This window comes from Haliotis asinina, chromosome 5 (assembly GCF_037392515.1).
Source record: "Haliotis asinina isolate JCU_RB_2024 chromosome 5, JCU_Hal_asi_v2, whole genome shotgun sequence".
NCBI lineage: Eukaryota > Metazoa > Mollusca > Gastropoda > Lepetellida > Haliotidae > Haliotis > Haliotis asinina.
The window spans coordinates 49,668,066-49,687,786 of NC_090284.1; the positions used below are offsets into that span (position 1 = coordinate 49,668,066).

The 19,721-nt window shown below is 39.4% G+C and overlaps 1 protein-coding gene across 5 annotated transcripts in view; it reads right to left on the bottom strand.

The window, feature by feature from the left end:
* Window positions 1–11,099: 11,099 nt before the first annotated feature.
* Window positions 11,100–19,721, bottom strand: part of LOC137284703 (Golgi-specific brefeldin A-resistance guanine nucleotide exchange factor 1-like) — a 44,413-nt gene continuing 35,791 nt past the window's right edge. For 4 of the 5 annotated variants that reach the window (XM_067816621.1, XM_067816616.1, XM_067816618.1 and 1 more), the window contains 2 exons: window positions 18,291–18,538; window positions 11,100–13,505 (listed from right to left, as the gene is read on the bottom strand). In XM_067816621.1, coding sequence (XP_067672722.1) covers window positions 13,464–13,505; window positions 18,291–18,538 — 290 coding nt within the window. In that variant the 3' untranslated portion in view covers window positions 11,100–13,463. The remainder of the gene's footprint in view (window positions 13,506–18,290; window positions 18,539–19,721) is intronic. The other variant, XM_067816620.1, reaches the window with a different exon arrangement.

Genomic DNA, 19,721 nt, shown 5'->3' on the forward strand with positions numbered 1-19,721 from the left:
AGTTCTTGTATAGAGTTTGAGTTGTTCTGTATTATGAGGAAAACAGATCCTCCAAACAAGAAGCGTAAGTTTTGCGCTCAGTGTAAAAGTATTTTTTCGACTTTGGACCCACAGATGTCGTATGTTGATTGTGTGGGTCAGTGTTCTTGGGAGAAACGTTGTGAGAAGTGGGCAGGTTTATCAACAAAAGATTTCAAGGCTTATAAGCGGGTTTGTACTCGTAGGATTGCAGACAGAGCTAGGAATGCATCTGTTGACCAAGACCCCACTCCTATCAAGAAACCACGCCTGGATCGTCCTACCCTCACCCCTCGTCGTTTGAAATCCCCGCTCCCCGAGGCGGAGGATTTTTTGGACGCTTCATCAGATTCTTACCTTTCGGAAGATGTTCGGAAGCTTGTGGGGACACATTCTTCACCTGGCTCAACATCTCAGGCCGGCTCTAGGGTAGTTGCTATGGATAAACCTTTAGTATCTACTGTCTCCCCCGATCTGCGGTCTACTCTCTTGGTTACGAGGGCCTCTGGTTCGTCTCAAAACGTGACAACAGTCGCTTCGGTTCACCGATCTGCATTACCTGCATTACCAAATAATTCCGTTTCTCCAAATCATTCAAGGCGATCACGTCCGATTCATCGATCTGTTTCGTCGGAACGTTCAAGTTCTAGTCGGTCTAGATCGCCTGACAGGTTTGTCTCGAATCCATCTCGTAGATCGACTGAGCGGTCATGTTCACCCCAGCAGAGTGGCGTAGGTCGTCAGTCTGTTTCTATTGATCGTACCAAAACACGTATTGATTCAAATGGCGGTATCGGCACTTCCTCCCGTTTGGATTCAAGTCGCCGAACTGATTCACCAGGCCGAATCAATTCACCAGATCGCATCAATTCACCAGGCCGAATCAATTCACCAGATCGAATCAGTTCACATGGTCGAATCAATTCACCAGATAGAATCAATTCACATGGCCGTTTCAATTCACAATGTACAGGTTTGCGTGAACGGGTTGGTTCACCTTTCCGTGATGTTTCATATCGCCGAACCAGTTCGGCTTCACTTAATCATACTGAGGCAGTTTCTCGAACCACGGCTTCTAGACAAAGTGAGTCATGGGATCGAATTGATTCACGTACACGAACTGGTTTGCCTCATCAATTTGATTCGTCGGCTCATCCCGATTCACGCCACTTATGTGATTCGCATCAGCGTTCCTGGGTTGTTTCCCGGACTGGATCACTTCAGCGTTCAGGTTCACCTGCGCGCTCAAGATCATCCCATCGGGATGGTAGGTCAGGCTCTACTAATCGATCCAGATCCCCAGATCGAGTTAGGTCATCCCATCCTTCTGTCTCCCCGACAAGTCAACATGCTATGGTTCGTTTGACTTCACCAGTTCTCTCCCCATCCAGACGCCGGTATAGTTCCAGGGACCGTCGCTCTCCTTCACGTCAAACCGATTCGGATCATATTACGGGGGCAACAATTCTAACTGAATCATGGAACCCTAATCAGGATTCCTCTCAAGGGCCAGATTTAAATACAATGCTTCGGGCTATTACAGTAAGTAGCTTGGAACCACGTCAAGTTCAGTTCCAGTTGCATCAACTGGTAACCTGTCTTCCACTGGTGTATCTCATCAACCCTCAACCCGCTCTCCATATAATTCGGGCATTTCTACCCCAGAGGGTAGTTTTGATTTAGTAGAACCTTCACATGTACTTGCCTGGATTGTTGAAAAGCTTTAACTGTCGGTGAGCAGATCTCCGGATGACCTTAATGTTTCTTATGCTCTCAAGAATAGAGATCTATCGACCATTACCTTGCCACCACGACCGTGCATTCTGCAAATGAAAGTTCATTAGATGATGCGTTTAAGAAATTGAAACGCGTGAAGGGTGGTTTGTCTTCACCCAAGTTTATGCCATCCATTGCTCACGGCCATGGGTTTTCTGTGCTGGCTTCGTCGCCATCAGTTGACAAGGATATTTCTACCCTATGTGGCAAACGCGCTGCTTCACCTTTCTTTGTGGAAGATAGGGAATTGGCACATATGGATATGACTATTCGTCGCACACTACCCTTTATCAATTGTGCTATTTCGGCAGTAGATGCCGTTGATGTAGCTGTTGACCACGCATATACTGACCAAGATGCTTATATCAGGGGATGCATGGCATTGGTCTTAGACCAGTTTCGGGTCATTCTAGACCAATTATCCCATTTTTTCGGGCTGTCTCGAAGCAGGTACGGGCCCGATTAATAGTCATAAGACTGTAATCACGGGGGTACTCTGATAAAACGCGACGAAGTGAGATGACTCGCCTAGTTGCGTCTCCTTGCATATGCGAGGGTTGCGGCCGAACACCACAGGAGTGGTGCTCAGGAGTACCCACTCCTTGGGAGCGATGGCGCCTAGTAAGCCAAGGGGTTCAGGAGAACCCACCACTAGTATAGGTTCTATGCTAGTTGGATGCGACCTCTCTTGTTCATTGCTACCTACGGTCGTCATTAGCCTGTACAGTAATACTGTCAGTGCTTTAAGACATAGTTTAATCTGCTACCCGCCGTCCAACCCTGGGATAAGTGCAAATCGTGAGATAGGGTAAGTTTAAAAATTTGGAAATTTTAACTAGAAGTTGTATATTTAAATACTTATCCTATCTCACGCGATGTATGCCCACCCAGCCTGCCCCACTAAACAGATTTAGACATGGGCTCCAAGAAAGAATGGTCTCTCTGAGGTAGTCACGTGGGTAGATAGGGGAGCATGCTGCATGCTCTGCATGGGCTAAGGTACCCGTCCTGTAAGGAGAGCAGCCTGGGTAACACGGGCATGTGGACAAGAGAGGCCTACAGGAAAGTTCTAATTAGATCCACTCAGCGTCGAAGCAAGAGAGACAAGTGCAAATCGTAAGCTAGGATAAGTATATAAATATACAATTTATAGTTAAAATTTCCAAATATAGTTTACTCCCGTGATCTATGTGGCAATTATTCTTATAGTTTTCTCAGAAATCATTGTGATAGCTGTTTCGGTAAATATCTACTATTTGCATACAAACTATAAATATTTTACTTCAATGAATATGTTGAGATATGATTCTCGTACATACTAAGAGTCTTTTCAGTACTTTGTGGGACCCTCTTGCACTGCAATACACGACTGAATTCGCCTAGGTGCAGTACCGATCAATGTCTTTAAGAAATCGAGTGACATAGGAATATTCGACCATTCCTTTCTTCATATCCTCAATGTTTCTTAGTCCCTTTTTTGGTCTATTTATCCCCACACATTCTCAGTACAGTTAAGCTCTGGGTTGTGCAAGTAAGTTGAGTAAGTAAACAGCTTGAACATATTCGTGCGACAACCACGGTTTTGTGTCTTTCTGGAAAATCCAATTACCTTCATATAGTGTTCGGGCCACTGGAAGAAGGTGGCCACAACGGCGTCATTCCATTCATTGATGAATGCCCTCCAGACAGGTGAAATTTCGAAGCTGGGCGTTGGTTTTACGGTATCTTGTGTCCAAGTTTTCACAGTTCGGAAAAAGCCAGAAATAACCTTTTCATCAGGAGAGAAAACATTATGGAATTCTTGACTTTCATGATCCCTATACCAGTTTAAATGTCTTTCATTTTGGGTAACTTTCATCAATGGAAAGGGAATTCCGTGCTTTTTCACGAAGTTAAGTCTTTGTGTTTTTTGTCTGAGGGTTTCATTTCATACCTTAGGACTTTCTCTATTGATCGTCTTACTTCTGATACTCTCAACTCTTTTCCATGTTCCCCTGCTGACAATCTGACCAAGATCCGTAGTGACTATCCTTGGCGTCCCTGAACCTGTCTTGTGCACAGTTCGAACTCCTGAATAAATGTTCTTCAAAGCACTGTATACGGTAATACGGTAAATGCCATGTCTACCAGTTAACACATTTTCTCAATAATTTCTGTGAAAACTGTACATATTATTTATTGATGTTTCTAGAAGTATAACAAACCTGTGACTCATCAGGATCGGGGAGAAAACCTGACAGAATTGGAGAAGGAATGCCTGTCTTTGAGACAGAATAAAGAAACTACTGACAACTACGTTGAAGGGAGAATTTGAACTAATAGAATTCTAGAATCTGTATGTAACATAACTAGTGTATATTAATTAGGTACCAAGGAGTTTCCTTGCTTGATAAAATGCTGTTGATCTAAAAATACATGTTATTGCAGTTTCGAAAGGATGAACCTGATTTTGTGTGATGTTGAGTACAATGTGTGATTGTAGAAAACAGACTGTTAATGCGGTTGTTAATCATTCTTGTTGGAGACAAGAGGCCTATATGCCTTCTTTCAGGTGGTTTTTAGAGGACGTTCACATACATCTGGTGAAATCGTTTACATGCCAATTTTGGGGAAATCAGTCCGTGTGTTGAAAAACAGGAAAAAGAGTACATTATTTTGATCAGCTGGCAATCTGGTGAGTGTCACACCAAGATTGCTCAGAAGTGGCTTGATGAAGGTTACAACAAGGCCTCAGTAAAAAAGTTCTTCAGTAAAACTATGAGAAAAGTAGGGGATCTTCATTTTTTTAGATTTACGATTAAAACTATTTATGAGATTCATCGGAGTCAATCAGTGTTGATATGATATTATTGAATGTTTTGAGTGCGCATCACCATTTGGTACTTCCTTACAACCATAGTTATTTGGAATGTAGTCGCCTTTGAAAGATGATTGGTTTGTGGCATGTCATTTGCATGTACAGCCAGACCTCGTTTATCTGAACACTTTGGGTTTTTTTTTATTGAATTGTTCGGATATACGAATCATTCGGATGTCTGAAGGAGGACCTGGGCGGTCAGCTACACGTGAAAACAAATTAAACAACATTGAAGCATAACTACATTGTACACATGCACATTCTTTATTCAACATAACATCTTATATAGCACAACATAACATGAATTACATTGGCTTGAAAAAGTCTTTGATTGATGACTGTTGGCGGGCAGCACAGTTAGTATTTGCTGCTTGAATTTTAATAACAGTTCCAGATTTGTGGTGTCGCCGGCATTTTCGAAGTGATAAATCAGATCTTCGATGTGAGATCTCACCTGGTGTGAAGTCAATGTTTGCCTGTCTGGTGTATACTCGGCACAGTCTTCCTCTTCTTTTTCATGATTTGGATTTGACACAATGTGGATAATGTCTTCATCTGAGAGAGTCTCTCCGGTTTCCTCATTGCGATCCACGTCAACAAATTCACGCACGGTGATGGGCTTGGTCTCAGTCTTGTCAGCATAAGCGCGAAGGGTTTTCGCCAATTCTGTCAGAACGATATCATCTCCCGGGCCATCGCTGTTGTCGCTTGCTTCTGGGATTGTGTTTACGTGTCTGTAACAATTTGTAATTGTTTTTGAAGAGACTGCTTCCCATGCCAACTTGACCATCCGTAATGCTTGCCACAAATTCACAACAGGGTTGTCATCATGCTCAATGCAGTCCAAGAAATGTTCACCTCTTGTTTCCTATAATGTGCCTTGAAACTCCGTATGATTTCAGCATCCATAGGTTGGGCATGTCCGGTTGTGTTCGGTGGCAAGAAATGGACAGTAACATTATTCAGTCAAAATACAGCACTTAGCCAAAGATAAAGTGCACCCTCGAGTTTAGCGTGTTTTGCGTTTCTTGAACGTGTCAAATCAGCCGAATCAGATGGAGTCCCAAGCCATTTCACTTTTTCTTTCAAGATGTCGCTAATGGTTGTCATCGATGTCTATGATTTTCATTTTAAAACAAACGACTAGAAATAAACAAATGTGTGATGCAAGATGAGTGTCAAAATTAATATTCTAAGTGATTTCTCGACCTTCTTGAAAAAACGTCAAAACCAAGAATGGGCACCCATGGGCATATATGGGGCATCTGCGTTGTGCACGTGCATGTCATGCGTTGTGTTTAGGTGTGGTAATAAAGGGAAATGGTGGTGCGTTCATAAGATGTATGTCCTTGAAACGTTTGTTAACGTTTATACTTGCTATCCACATTGAAAGTGCACTATACCCTACCCTTTTAAGAGTGTCTGTGGGAATACAGTGGGATGGATATACGTGTCTCGACAATCATGAAACATTAATTGTCCCCTACGCTACACATAAACCTGCTTTCTTTGGTAACACCAAACTAACGGGAAAATATCCATCTTTTTTTTGACAATAACATGCAATATTGATGGTCGGAGGTCACCACTGACAAAGGAACCAGGTATTTTAACAAGATGGGTACGCTTAAATGATTAATAGCTGGAGACATATATATCGCTGGAGTCGATATATAGATACCAAGCTTCCATTTTAGAGCGGACATGGCGACTAGCGTCTTGGTGAAACTTCGCACTCTGGTGGTGGTGGCTCTGTAAATAACCAGGCAATTTGGACCAGACAATCCAGTGATCAATAGCATGAGCATGGATCTACGCAAATGGGATACGATGGAATGTGTCAACCACAGGGGCGTGTATCGCGAAGAAAGAGTGTCAGGAAGATATATAGCCGTGTAGTCTCTACACTAGTACTATATAAAAGGAAAGGGATGTAACGACAAAAACACACCCTTTTCAATCACAAATTATATTTCACAGCGTAAACATTTTAAGGCTACATCAAGATCGAAAGTTAGATGATTTCCCAACAGAATGAACTATAAATGGTCATAATCGGATCATTATTTCAAAAGTGATACGCCCCGACTCACCGAAAACAAACAGCTACCTCTGCTAATTCCATTACAAAATCAGGGTTCACCCAAGGCATTAAAAAACCCCTCCATTTCATTTCGTTTATTAATTCCAGCCATATTTACAGAACCTATGTAGGGCTAGATTCGATCGGCAGCAGCGTTTCATGGGTCATCATTTCCTCGGCAGTAAGCATGCATTTTCTTAAAAATCATCCTCAGTCGTACTCATTTTCCGGCTACAGACATTTGGCCGTTAATCCTTGCACGATTTCCTTGCACAAAGCAGGAATCTAGAGTCACGGATAGTAGATCCGTGAAGATCCAAAATATGAACGGGGTTTATGTCCATTAGTCATACTCACACTAGTCGTACAGCGAATGAGGTATTGATTAAAACGACAGGCATATACTCTTTGTACAAAATGGACTGGCAAGTTCACTGGAGAACTTGAAGTTAGTTTAATCTCTAAAACTGAGCATGCTACAGTTTCAGTTTAATGAAAATATATGAATGCATGTTTTTAGAGTAAATTACTTTGAAGTTATGTGAACGTAGTACACCACAACCGTTGAGAAACATATTGGAGAACTTGGGGTTAGCTTAATTTCAAACTCTACTGAATCAACGCCAGAAGTAGACAACGTCCAGTGATTTAACTGATTACATTGTGACAGCTTGGGTTGATGATGTTGCAAGACTCCCCATCCCGCTATGGAATCATCATCGCAATGTTGGGCCTTGCATAAATAATAATCTTGAAGGCTTCTATTACCGTATGAGCAAGACACCATCATCCAAATATCTATCGCTTTGTTGAACTGATCAAGCAGATTGAGGAGTCTGAATCTGCCAAGATGTGCCAAGTCGACGTCCGTACTGCAATCCAGGGAAGAATGCAGACTTGTCCAATTGAGGGACCGACTTGAGGCAGGCCAGAAAAACATTCCTAAATTCCTGGATGCTGTTGGCTACCTCTAACAAACTGACCTTTAATGGTGAACTGTGAATTTATATAAGTTATACTAAGAATTCAACTGTCTAGTGTTTAAAGTGCTTAAAGTGTCTAAAAGCACTATAGGTGGAAAGATAAGACAAAATATAATATATCGTTAAACATTTACAGACTGTGTCTAGTGCTCAGAATATATTACTATGTAAACTTGCTGACAATTTCAGATCATTAAAGTTCTCTGATGTGAAGCTGTAATTTGTTTCTTGACTCATTCCATTTTATTACAGAGGTATTACAAAGGTACTTGCTGGTGCAGCCAGCCAAACCATATGTTGTTTTAACCTGTATGACTAGTGGGTCATATGACTAACGGGAGGACACTTTAACGGGATCATGTGGTCAGGCTCGCTGACTTGGTTGACATCAGAGGGGCATGTATCCCTTGGGAACGTTATCAATCGACCCTTGTTTGTAATGATACGGAATAGTTTCACACCTGCAGCAAATGTTGAACAGTACATTACCAAAATACAAAACCAAAAGTAAAAATGAAAATGAAAACACACAATAGACAACACATTCAACAAATACAGGTGAAGATATGCATATAAAGAACATAAAGAATGGAAGGAACACAAACACCAAAGAAGCTTGTGTTTCATTGTTTATTTGACACATCCAGTTAAATTAATCTACAAGTTAACACGCTCACCATGTTAAACTGTATACAACAGCAATAAATGTAGAATACTGGATTAAAATATGTTCTTTCTGTGATATAAGCCACCAGATCTGTACAATATCACAATTATTACTGTACATATTTCACAGGATTATATATTTAACAACGGATGTACTCACAAATGTACATAAGTAACAAGGAGACGCTATTGCACAGGGTGAGGTGCCACAATGTCCGCACTAGCTCCCCCAACACAAACAGGTTTTGAAACTAATCAGGACTGCACATTAAGATTTAAAAACTTCTAATCTAATGAAACATTTTGGTAGTGGACAGTAAGAAATATGGCATTTAAAATGATTTAAAAGAAACAGATTGCCATGTTTGACATATAGGTATATTTTTCGAACTTTAGCTTGTTATACCTGTTGAGTGTGTTAAGTTAATTCTCTGTTTTGGACATTTCACATGAAATAGGAGGCTGCTGAATTGGCTAACAGTAAGAGTAAATAGTAATAACAGTAATAGTCTGTTTATAGGGCGCTCAAATCCAGGCACACTGCCTGCAGACGGGGCAACATATAGATTGTCCTCTTTCTAAGATTTTGACAGAGGTTCAAGTGAACACCTTCACTTACCACTCACCTGGTCAGTTTTTACAACAACCTAAAAAATGTCATGAGGGGCTAATATGGATAAAAAGATATCTTTTAAAAGATCATCCTACTGGTGAAAAGACATGTACTTGTAAGCAGACTGTCATCCTCAAAATATCAAAAGAGATACTCACAGCAGACGTCATGGATACTATGGGATGACTGGTATTAAAGTCTCTAAATACTGATATTGGAGAATGTTTAATGTTAGATAGGTCACACACTATTACTGAGGTTGTACTATTTACTTATGAAATAACTACATAAAACATAAATAGTTAAACTAGCAGGATAATGTATATTCATCGACAGTAGATACATTCAGGAGTCAAAAACTTCCCTTATGAATAAGCTTCCTTTTGTTACAAAAAGACTAATGATATCTACATTTTGAAAATGAGTCTTATTTCATAAGTTCTTCATGATAAGTGATCGTGATGCCAGGTGAATCATTACAAGACCCAGTTGACAAAACAACAAACTACTTGGTGACTGCTAAGAATTACAGGAGAAAATAATAGCTCAAAGACTTGGGTGCTGTTGTATACTGATCTTAGAGCTAAGGTAATTGCAACTCCCATATGATAACAGACTTACGACTGGCATAGTGGTAAGGTTGCTTTATACAACAGCACGCAGGTCTGTTAATAACTGGTTAAATAGCAAGAGTATAAATTGGTTCTGACCAACTCCAATGACCAAAATATATCACTAAGATATTGATAATTGGGATGACTTGGAACATCACAAACTTTCAGCTCAACATGACATGAACTGTGATTAATGCTGACTGGATAGAGTAATCTTCAGAAATTTTCCCACAAGTCCAGACCAATTTTATTTCTTGTTTTACAGACTACTGTCCTCTGAAAACCTAAAGGCAGGCAGGAAAAAAAATAAAAATTAAATTTCCAATCAAAGGAATATTCCTCCTAAATACTCAAAGTATTTCACTTTGGGCAATTTATGAAGTGAATATGGGCAAAAAACCAACCCAAAAAGTAATTTCTTGTGAGTTTACATTTTTAGCCAATAAAAACTTTAGGATTTTATATTTTGAGCATGGAAAATTATTTTTTTCCCCCTCATTCTTAAAAACATATGGCAGACGGATTCATAAAACAAGAAATAAATTGGTCTGCCCGAATGAATATGTTGCAGATCTTGGGTTAGTCATAACAGGTTCTTTTCAACTTTCATTTTTGACCACCAGTCTTGTGTGCACTAATAAATAGAATTCAAACCTTAAGATGGATCTCGTAATTGCAGTTTTTAAGTTTCCCTGACTTATCGCTCAATGTGTTAGGTAACCTAGAGGTAACCAACATTCACAAGTGCTGATATATCTTGGGTTCACATTTTGCAAATCTGGCATTGGACCAGCGGATCCTGACATCTCTAAGGGATGCAACTATACAGGGAGATGTGACCTGGACACCTGTATCCCCAAAGAGAAAATTAACAATGCCAACACTAAAAGAGCTTGAACTACGTAGAAATACCATAACCCAAGATCACATAGAAGTGTCTACATTGTACAATGCATGAGTATAAGATAGTAATGCAGGCACAAACTAGTAACAGAAACAAGACAATCTACACATGAACCTGTACATTATGACTTGACCTTTAACATGCTTGTGACACTGCAATATATAATATAAGAAGAATCGAAAGACTGATTCTTAAAACTGAAGTTCAAACATAGTTTGATTTGGCAACAATAAGGAATTTATCTACAAATGATTATTTTAAATAATGAGTGATATGTACAAAAAGAGGCATCCTCTAGAACATAAACTGTACATTTTGTACTACTCTGAAGTTTACTCAGTAAAACGAAATATCATGCAGCATACTGGAAATGCGTTAGAGGCGAAACCTGGGATTGCTCGACATGAAAATAACTGGGTAGTATACCTAAGGACCAGTTAATGTCTAGAGATAAGAAAATGTACTTGAACATTACCAATATTTGTAGATGTGATTCAATTCACAACCATAAGGTAATCAATTACCCATTCTACTCATTTCATTCATTTTAGTTTGAACAAATTGTAAAACAGGCATACCATATGATTTTATTTTTCATTTCACTTTTCTTATTTCAGTGGGTTTTTTTCTGCACAGATATCCTAAGCCAATTCTAGAAACATATCACACCTACTTACAGAATAGGTTCACTGTATTGGGAAATTTTAATGTGCATCTTGACTACCTCATGCCACAAATACTAGTATTTCTTCTCCAGACAAAAGTGTTGATAATAATGTTAATCTTGATTTGTTTCTAACTGTTTCCACAGATCCTCTTGGCAGAGGTTACGGACTAACTATCATAGACTAAATATTACAAATAGTACATTACAGTTATTTATGACACAACAGACTTATCATGACTAGAATCTAATACTTGTCTGGCAAACTGTTTAGATCTTAGATTAATCCCCAATTTATTTAAGTTTAGATGCAGTTTGAAAATCTTCCCAAACAAATGTGTGTGTGGTTACAGTACAAATGGCTGCTTTGTGTCAACAAACTAGAACAACAATCACAGAACATTACTACTGCATGGACACGCAACTCCCAGCCAGATGGACCATTAAAATAAATCACTAAGTAGTCCCAAGTAATGGGAAGTTCACCCTACATAAACATGGAATCATTTGTGATACACTAAAACCCTCAACAAAATGCCATTTCATTCCCAGTGCGTACTACTCAAAGGAGGTAAAGGAATATCCGCTGTTGTTTACCTCTTTTGATTGGTATATGTTGTGTACACTGTTTATACAATACTGTCACAGAGCTGAGTATGTTCTGGTAACATTACCTATGATTATTCTCCATCAGACATTAAGGTTTCCTGTGGCTTGAGAGTTCTGAGAATGTTCTTAAAACATCACAATGTTTAATTTTGTCTGCCAAATGGTGTTGTTGAGGTCTTTACAAAATCAAATCTTGGTCAAAAGTTACAAGAAAGATTCACTTAATCACACATGTAGGTTTGGGGGAAACTGTAACAGTCACATACGACTTGGGACAATAGCTCATGCTGCTCTCAGCATAGATAATGAAACACAATCAGAGATAACCTTATGGCTGAAAAACAGTGACATACATTATCTAACTCTGTTTAAACTATGCAGAGAAGGAAAACATGAGTTGTTACTCAGAAGCATAAGGGCATCACCTGCCAGCTTGAACAGAGGACAGATACATGGCAACTGGATCATATACTCACAATCGGATGAAACTGACAAGAAATATACACAAAACACAAACCGCATCCCTAAAAGCAATTGTGTTTGCAGTAATACAAAATGGCTTTCACCAAATCTGTTATCAATATAGCACAATCTGAAAACTCAGGACAATTCTAATCTATCTGATGAAAGTAAACATGCCCGAGGTCTGCCTTGACAACTTCCACAGACCTTATTCTATTAAATTTATACATTTGTATGAGATAGACCATACAAAATGTGTGTGGTAAAATATATTAATCTGATTATTATACATTGCATATGTGAAGTAAATAAATAATCTAATTTTTGAGGTTGTGCATAACAAGTCTGAGTACTCCAAGAGTACCAACATTTTTATCTTTCCTGAAATACTTTCCATGCATAAGAGTCAAATTTTAGACTCTAATATCAATCAAGACTTGACAATAGAAAAAACATAAAATCATTACAATTTTGTGTGTACATAATTACCCTTTAAATACAACTTCCAATATGACATAAATGCAGTTTGTCCAAATGATCCCATGAAATGATTTTTTAAGTAAACAAAAATGCACATTTGTCGTTTGTGTGGTGGACATGACTTATATAACATAACCATAACCGTGTGAAAAGTAAAAAATGCCAATATTGTTGCAAATACATAGGTGTCACTTCTAACTAGCATCAAACATATGGTCTTGTTTTGGCTGACAAATCTGACCACTTGGGCTTAACTTTTGATTACGTTATTATACTGCCTGTGCTAATGTTATGTAATCCATGTGAATTATAAATACTTGGGAATGGACAATGAATTGTGTTTGGCTACCATAAGCCTGTCAACAGTAAGGGGAAAACTGTTCACAAGAATGATAGATAACTTGTTCAACAAGGTCAAGTCTAGTTTATAACGGTGTAGCAGAGGTGAAGAAGTGATGTCATGGAGTGCCTTCAAATCTCCAACCGTCTACATGAACATCATCACAAGCTGTGTTACATCTCAACACCTGTCTCATCACATCATGAAACATAAACCCACCGACTCTGCAGACAGCAGACTGCTTATCAACAGAATCATTTAATGTCTGAGTAAAACATGCAGCATTCTAAAGTCGTCCTTATGAGAGTGATGTTGATTTTTTGTTGGTACTGGACAATGAAGAATGGTTATATGGTATGAATGACAGGGGACTGTCTGGATGATGTCCCCAGCATCATTGGCTGTCGCTGACCAGGTGACGAGGACTCTCCGCTATCTGGAAGAAATAGAATGAGTAATGATTAATTCTACTTTCTAATGCAATATCACGGTGTGGACACCAGAAATGGGCTTAGATCCATCCAGAGCCAATGAGTTTAGTTTTACTCTACTTTTAGCAATATTCCAGCAATATCACAGCAGGGGACAGCAGAAATGGGCTTCACTCATTGCACAGAAATAGGGAATGGAACCGGTCTTCGGCGTAATCAACAAATGCTTTAACCACTAGGCCACCCCACCACCCAGGTCAGCAATGGAAGTCCACTAAATATGATAGGTGTTTGGTGTTTAACCTTATGCAAAACTACAGCCCCCAAGAAATAGAGAGTAACTTCATGATACGTAATATGACTGTTTCCTTTTGTGACTGAATCATTTAACTAGATAATACATTTCAATATTCATTATTAAAATTATCTTTTTAAGATTACCATCTGACCATGCCAGTTTTCTTATATTTACATAATCAACAAGATATGATGATGTAGGTAAGTCTTCAGTGACAAGTGCTTGTTTGTCCATAATACCTACTTTCAAAGGCTAGTTTAAACAATGCTATTAAATAAATGTCATTATATTATACTTATCCTGACTAATGCTTAATTGCTGTCTCCCTATTTTATTCAAAGTTTAGTTGAACACTTGAAATCCCTTGAAGTTCCCTTCTTCAAAACAGGATGTAAAATCACGCTTACCCATGAGCACCCTCTCTTTCCTCTACGTTTTGGTGCCATTATTTGTTATTGGCCATAATTGTCACTCTCTCCGAGACATCGCTGCCCAAATACAAGGATTTCCAGGGAAGTCCAAGTGACATGAGGTGAGGTTGGGAGGGTTGGCCTCAGCAGTCAGGGTAAGTATAAAATATCACATTTATTCAGAAAATTACATATTTTTCCTTATCCTGACTCCTGCTTAATTGCTCACTGTATCCAATGGATACAGTTATGGTGCCACTTCTTGGATACTTTCTTCCTGCAAAATGTCCTGAATATCTCCCCCTCCCCCGGAAGGTGTCTCAGGGGGAGCCACACAATTTACACTGACGTCCAAGTGTGGTCACATACAAACATCTTGCTAGTTATATATATATATATCGTAACTTATTGTTAGATGTGTTCATCTGCCAAGCTACAACCCATGTACCACATATTATCCAGATATGTACAGGGTTTATGATGACTCATGCTACTGCTAGTCTCTCTCGACGTGTGCATGGACTCTCAGTCAACCCCTTCGTTTAGTGAAGGTATCAACAAGTCACATGATAAGGGCAAACTATTGTTTAGCATCTTGAGGAACAATTAACTGTTGTGCTACAACGAGAAGGCTGAATTGGTGAACGCCTGAGATGTCCTAGGTGGCAGTTTCTGAGATAGTGGTTTGCAAACACCGTATCTGATTTTAAAAAAACCCAGCCATACATGATTGTTGTAAATGAGCAATTTCCATGTAGCATAGATGCCAGAGCTCTCACTTCATGTGGATTGGAGGCTTGCGGTGGCTCAAAGTCCTGCTGCTTTATATGGTCGTAAAATAAGAGTTCTCATCCTGACTGACATTGAAGTTTGGGAGATTTCTGTAACTGTTTCTGTAAATGACAACAGAATAAATAGATGCGCAAATTTCCGCCTCATTGTCTGTTTTAAATAAATCCTAAAATCCCTCACTGGACATAAAGATAGATCCTGCATGTCTTGTGGTAGGAGCACTGTAGATAACCCTGAGATCTGAAATTGTCCATCAGGTTGTCCAGGCAATTGATTCTTAGCAATGCATGATTTCTGACATCCGGGCTGTGTCAACTATTCAAAGAATGTCCAATCCAATGGTTCTAGCGAGGTGTTGCACACCATCATTAAGATCCCAAGCTATGACTTTGAATTTCTGTTGCTGATCCTCCAATGTGAATGAGCGAAGTATTGAAAGTAATCCTGGTAGTTTCCTGAATTTGATGCCTGATTTCATAGATATAACTGTACTGAACACAGCTAGATAAGTTAAAAGTGTCAATCCTTTTATCACTTTATCACCTTGTTTTGACAAAGATGACGCAAGTAATACGCCACATTTGGATGAGATGCTTTAGAGGTGAATAGACTGAGAAGACAATGCCTCTGTTGTAGTGGTAACGGTGAGGGTAGAACTTGCGGTATTATGACTTGAATCTTGTCTCACCACTTCAGATATCTGACCTCATCCATAATCTTCTGGTAATGTGATACCGTTCTGTGTTGCCATTCGTTGCTGCAGGAACATTTCAGTCTGCTGAATATTCATGGAGGGAGTCGGTGAGGTACTGCAAACAGGTATATGCTTCACCTGTAATGAAGATGGTGATACTGGAATCTCCAGCAGGTGTCGTGAAGATGCGTCATTCTTCGCCCTTGGATCAATAACACTGTATGTTGTGAGCAAGCTGACATCCAGATAAAGTCTATTTATAGCTGGCCGGCTGTCTGCTGAAAGTGTCATCTGTTGCTGCAAACTTCCAGATAAACAATGTCGAATCCGATTAATAACATTGTCAATAACAAAGAGATCTGTGCGGAGAGTCATTTCTACAGTGATGTTGAAAGTTGTTAAAATCTCCTCCTTGGAGAAATCCTGATGAGCCAATATTCATGAATGTATCCAGACTTGTGACACACAGGTTATCGATGGCGATGATCTACGAGAATGGAACTGTTCGCATATGTCCTCTACAACATTCAACTGGGTTTGAGAATAAGCTGTGCCTTCATGAGCAATGGTAGTCGCCGCAGGTGCCCTCGTGGCAGCTCTTTCTTCCGCGAAGCATCGATCCATGAAAGACGTCGTGTGTTGTGTGGTCTGTTCCATGAAGAGTCTGGGATCAAAATTCTGCGCTGAAGATGTAGATCTTCATGAAGGCGAGCATTCAAAGTGGACGTTAGAAGCACAGACCATAGTGAAAGATGGACATAATAGATTGGACGCTGAAAACCTACAACTCAAACTCAAAGTTTTCCTCAAAAAGAGAAAAATGCCATACAGGAATGAGAGAGTGACAATTATGGCTGGTCAAGTGATCAATACTGGCATTAAAACATACAGGAAAGGGAGGGTGCGAAGGGTGAGCATGATTTTACATCTTCTTTTGAAGAAGGGAACTATAAGGGATTTCAAGTGTTCCACTTAACTTCGAATAGAAGAGGGAGACATCAGTTAATCATGAGTCAGGATAAAAGAAGATATGTCATAAATACTATGTTCATGCAGACATGCACTGTAAATATTTAGATAATCAACAGCTAAAAGCAAGCACATTTTAATAATATTGTTGAAAGTTGTTAATAATGTGACAGAAGTGTCTATATTTTTAAAGCTAAGAAAGTGAGTTACTTTTGTTAGAATACAACAGGCATTTTGATATTTCTGATGATATAGTACCAATTTTACTTTGGGACAATTGATTAACTAGTCATCTTAAGTGATTATAGTAATTTTCTTGGAATCTCACATTACAAGGAACTACTGTCAAATTCCAATCTACTCATTTCATCACAGTAACAATGACAGCGCAAATGTTTACAAAATGTCCTGAACTAAAAACTTCCTGGCACATTCCAGGTAGCAGAACCTTAATATTGATTCATTTTTCATCTACTTCCTCATGCCCCGCCACTCCTGTTCTTGTTCATGCACAAACACAACCTGGTCAACGAATATTTTGACATGAAAAGTCATCACTCCCTGATATAAACCTCATGATATATATTTGTACTGATTCAAGTAATGTTTTGTTCCTAATGCCCTGTACTTAGCAGAGGTTCTAGTTCTTGGAAGGTTAACAGACCCTGCAACACCTGGGTTATATGTGGTTACCCCTGCCCTTACTGAGAATGTCCTTTACATCTTCATCAATCTTACTACAATAAGTAGGTTAGAGGATGACAGTTTTTCCTGAAGCTGGCAACATACATGGTGGCTTAAAATGTATGTGTTTGCCTATACTACTCAAAAAATAATCAATATTTTCTCTGCTTAGATCCATCCAAAGCGACTGAGTTTAATTTTACTCCACTTTTAGCTATATTCCAGCAATATCACAGCAGGGGACAACAGAAATGAGCTTCACTCATTGCACCCATGTGGGATATGGAACCTGGGTGGTCTTTGGTGTGGTGACCGAATGCTTTAACGACTAAGCTACCCAACCGCTCCGATCAGCAATGAAAGTCCATCAAAATTATGACAGTACTAGCATCTACAAACACTACCAATTCCTTACATTATTAATCAATCTCTATTACAAAATAAATTATAATAAGCAGTTATGACAAGGTACTTTCCATAAACATGGATTCAAAGCATGCATAAAATGTACTAATAAAACTCAATACAATCTACATTTGGAATTAGTTGACAACTAAGTATTTCAAGGTTCATGCAACATCCACATACACAGGAGAACTTCAATGTTAGAACTGCAAGAAATCAAGAAAATGTTAAGTAACATCGATTTCCAGCAGTTAAACTTGGGGCTATCATGCAGTTACAAAATGCTTAGCACTGTGAACCTACTGAAAAAACTGTTTTATCATGCTGACTGAATGGATTACTCTCTGTTCAGTAAAGTTGACTTTACTGTAAAAGACTTCAAGGATAACTTGTGGGGTTGTAGGGGACTTCTTGTTTTACATCTGTACTTCTGTTGCAACAGTTTTTGACTCAAGGCCAAAAGTGGAAGGTGCGTATGGTTCAGATAAAATAGACGATGCAGGTGGAGATGGGAGATGATGCCAGGCCTTGTACTTACTTGTGGAGTTATGTAAGGAACAGTAGTGCTCTGCATGATGTCTGGGTTTAAAAGAAGAGGAATATGTGCGGGGCTGGCGCTGGCCCCACTTGGGACTGCGGAGCTACCTGGAGGACTAGGCTGGGAGGACGCAAGGGAGGTAACTGTTGGCAAGGGTGGTTGAAGGATGTAAGAAGTGCCAGCTGGAGACGGGTCCGGATGTGACATCAGCGGGCTGCTGGGACGAGGTGGAGATGGCGCACTGTATTCTGAAAGAAGATGGTTTGGAATGATTATGAAATATCAAGTTGACAAACATAATGAATATTTTTAACAGATGTGTGCCCAACTCGACCAGGAGATAATGCCACAGGATTTCAACAAGGCACATTTCCTACGATGCATACGCTAAGGGATGGATACTAAATGTGAATACAGATCATCAATAATATCATATAAATTTGGGTCAAACTGTAGTGGGTTTTCATGGCTGTCAGCCATATAGACTGGGATGAAAACGTGATACAAGACAGTTAAAAATTCCACCAGATGGTCCAATGAAAATACTTGGGAATTATCTATTTTAAGATTGTCATTTTATTTTCATTTTTCACCCACACCTATTTTGTGTAAGATCCATTAACACTGTTGTGATAAGGTAATGCCAAAAACTGAAATGTAAATGTTGCAGTCTAAGTAAACTTAGTTTCAGTGTATTTCTTTACACTCCACCACTGAGTCTAACAAAACCTAGTAGAAGGTCGCATCAGGTAACCTTTGAGCGACAAATGGCCGTCCAATCAAACGTGAAACGGTTAAATAGATACAACCAATCAGACAACGGCTACTATTTTGGGATCGGAGGGACTTTCAAAATATTCAGGTCACAGACACAGATCTCTCCACAAACAAAAATCTGCATATAACACACTTATTTGACCAGCAGTATATACGCGTGGGGGTTTCTGTTGACATGGTTACCATTAGGTAATGTTCCCGCAAGATGACATCTTTGAATATTGCCAAAAACACCATTTTCAGCGACTGTTTACTCACCGTTGTCATGGTTGTACGTATGCCGTGTGCATCACCCGGAAGCGAGCATACGCTAAATAGCATTCAGAATCGTTCGGGTATGAATGTGCGAATGTGCACTTTCGCGATTTGGTAAGCTGTGTTCTGATTGGTCAATCTCAAAGGTTACTTGACGCGACCTCCCATAAGGTTATGTTAGACTCAGCAGTGGAGTGTAACGAAAAGTACTGAGGATAAGTTTACTTAGACTGGTATATGTTGATCTGGGCAAGGTAATGAGGGAGGGCTCAGATGTGATGGTCAGAGTCCATAGCTAGGTAAAAATTCAAACATGAGCATCATTTAAAGACACTGTAGAAGTTGGCATAATTTCAGCATCGTACATCTTTCAGAAGAGGCACTGAAACCGTTGGACCA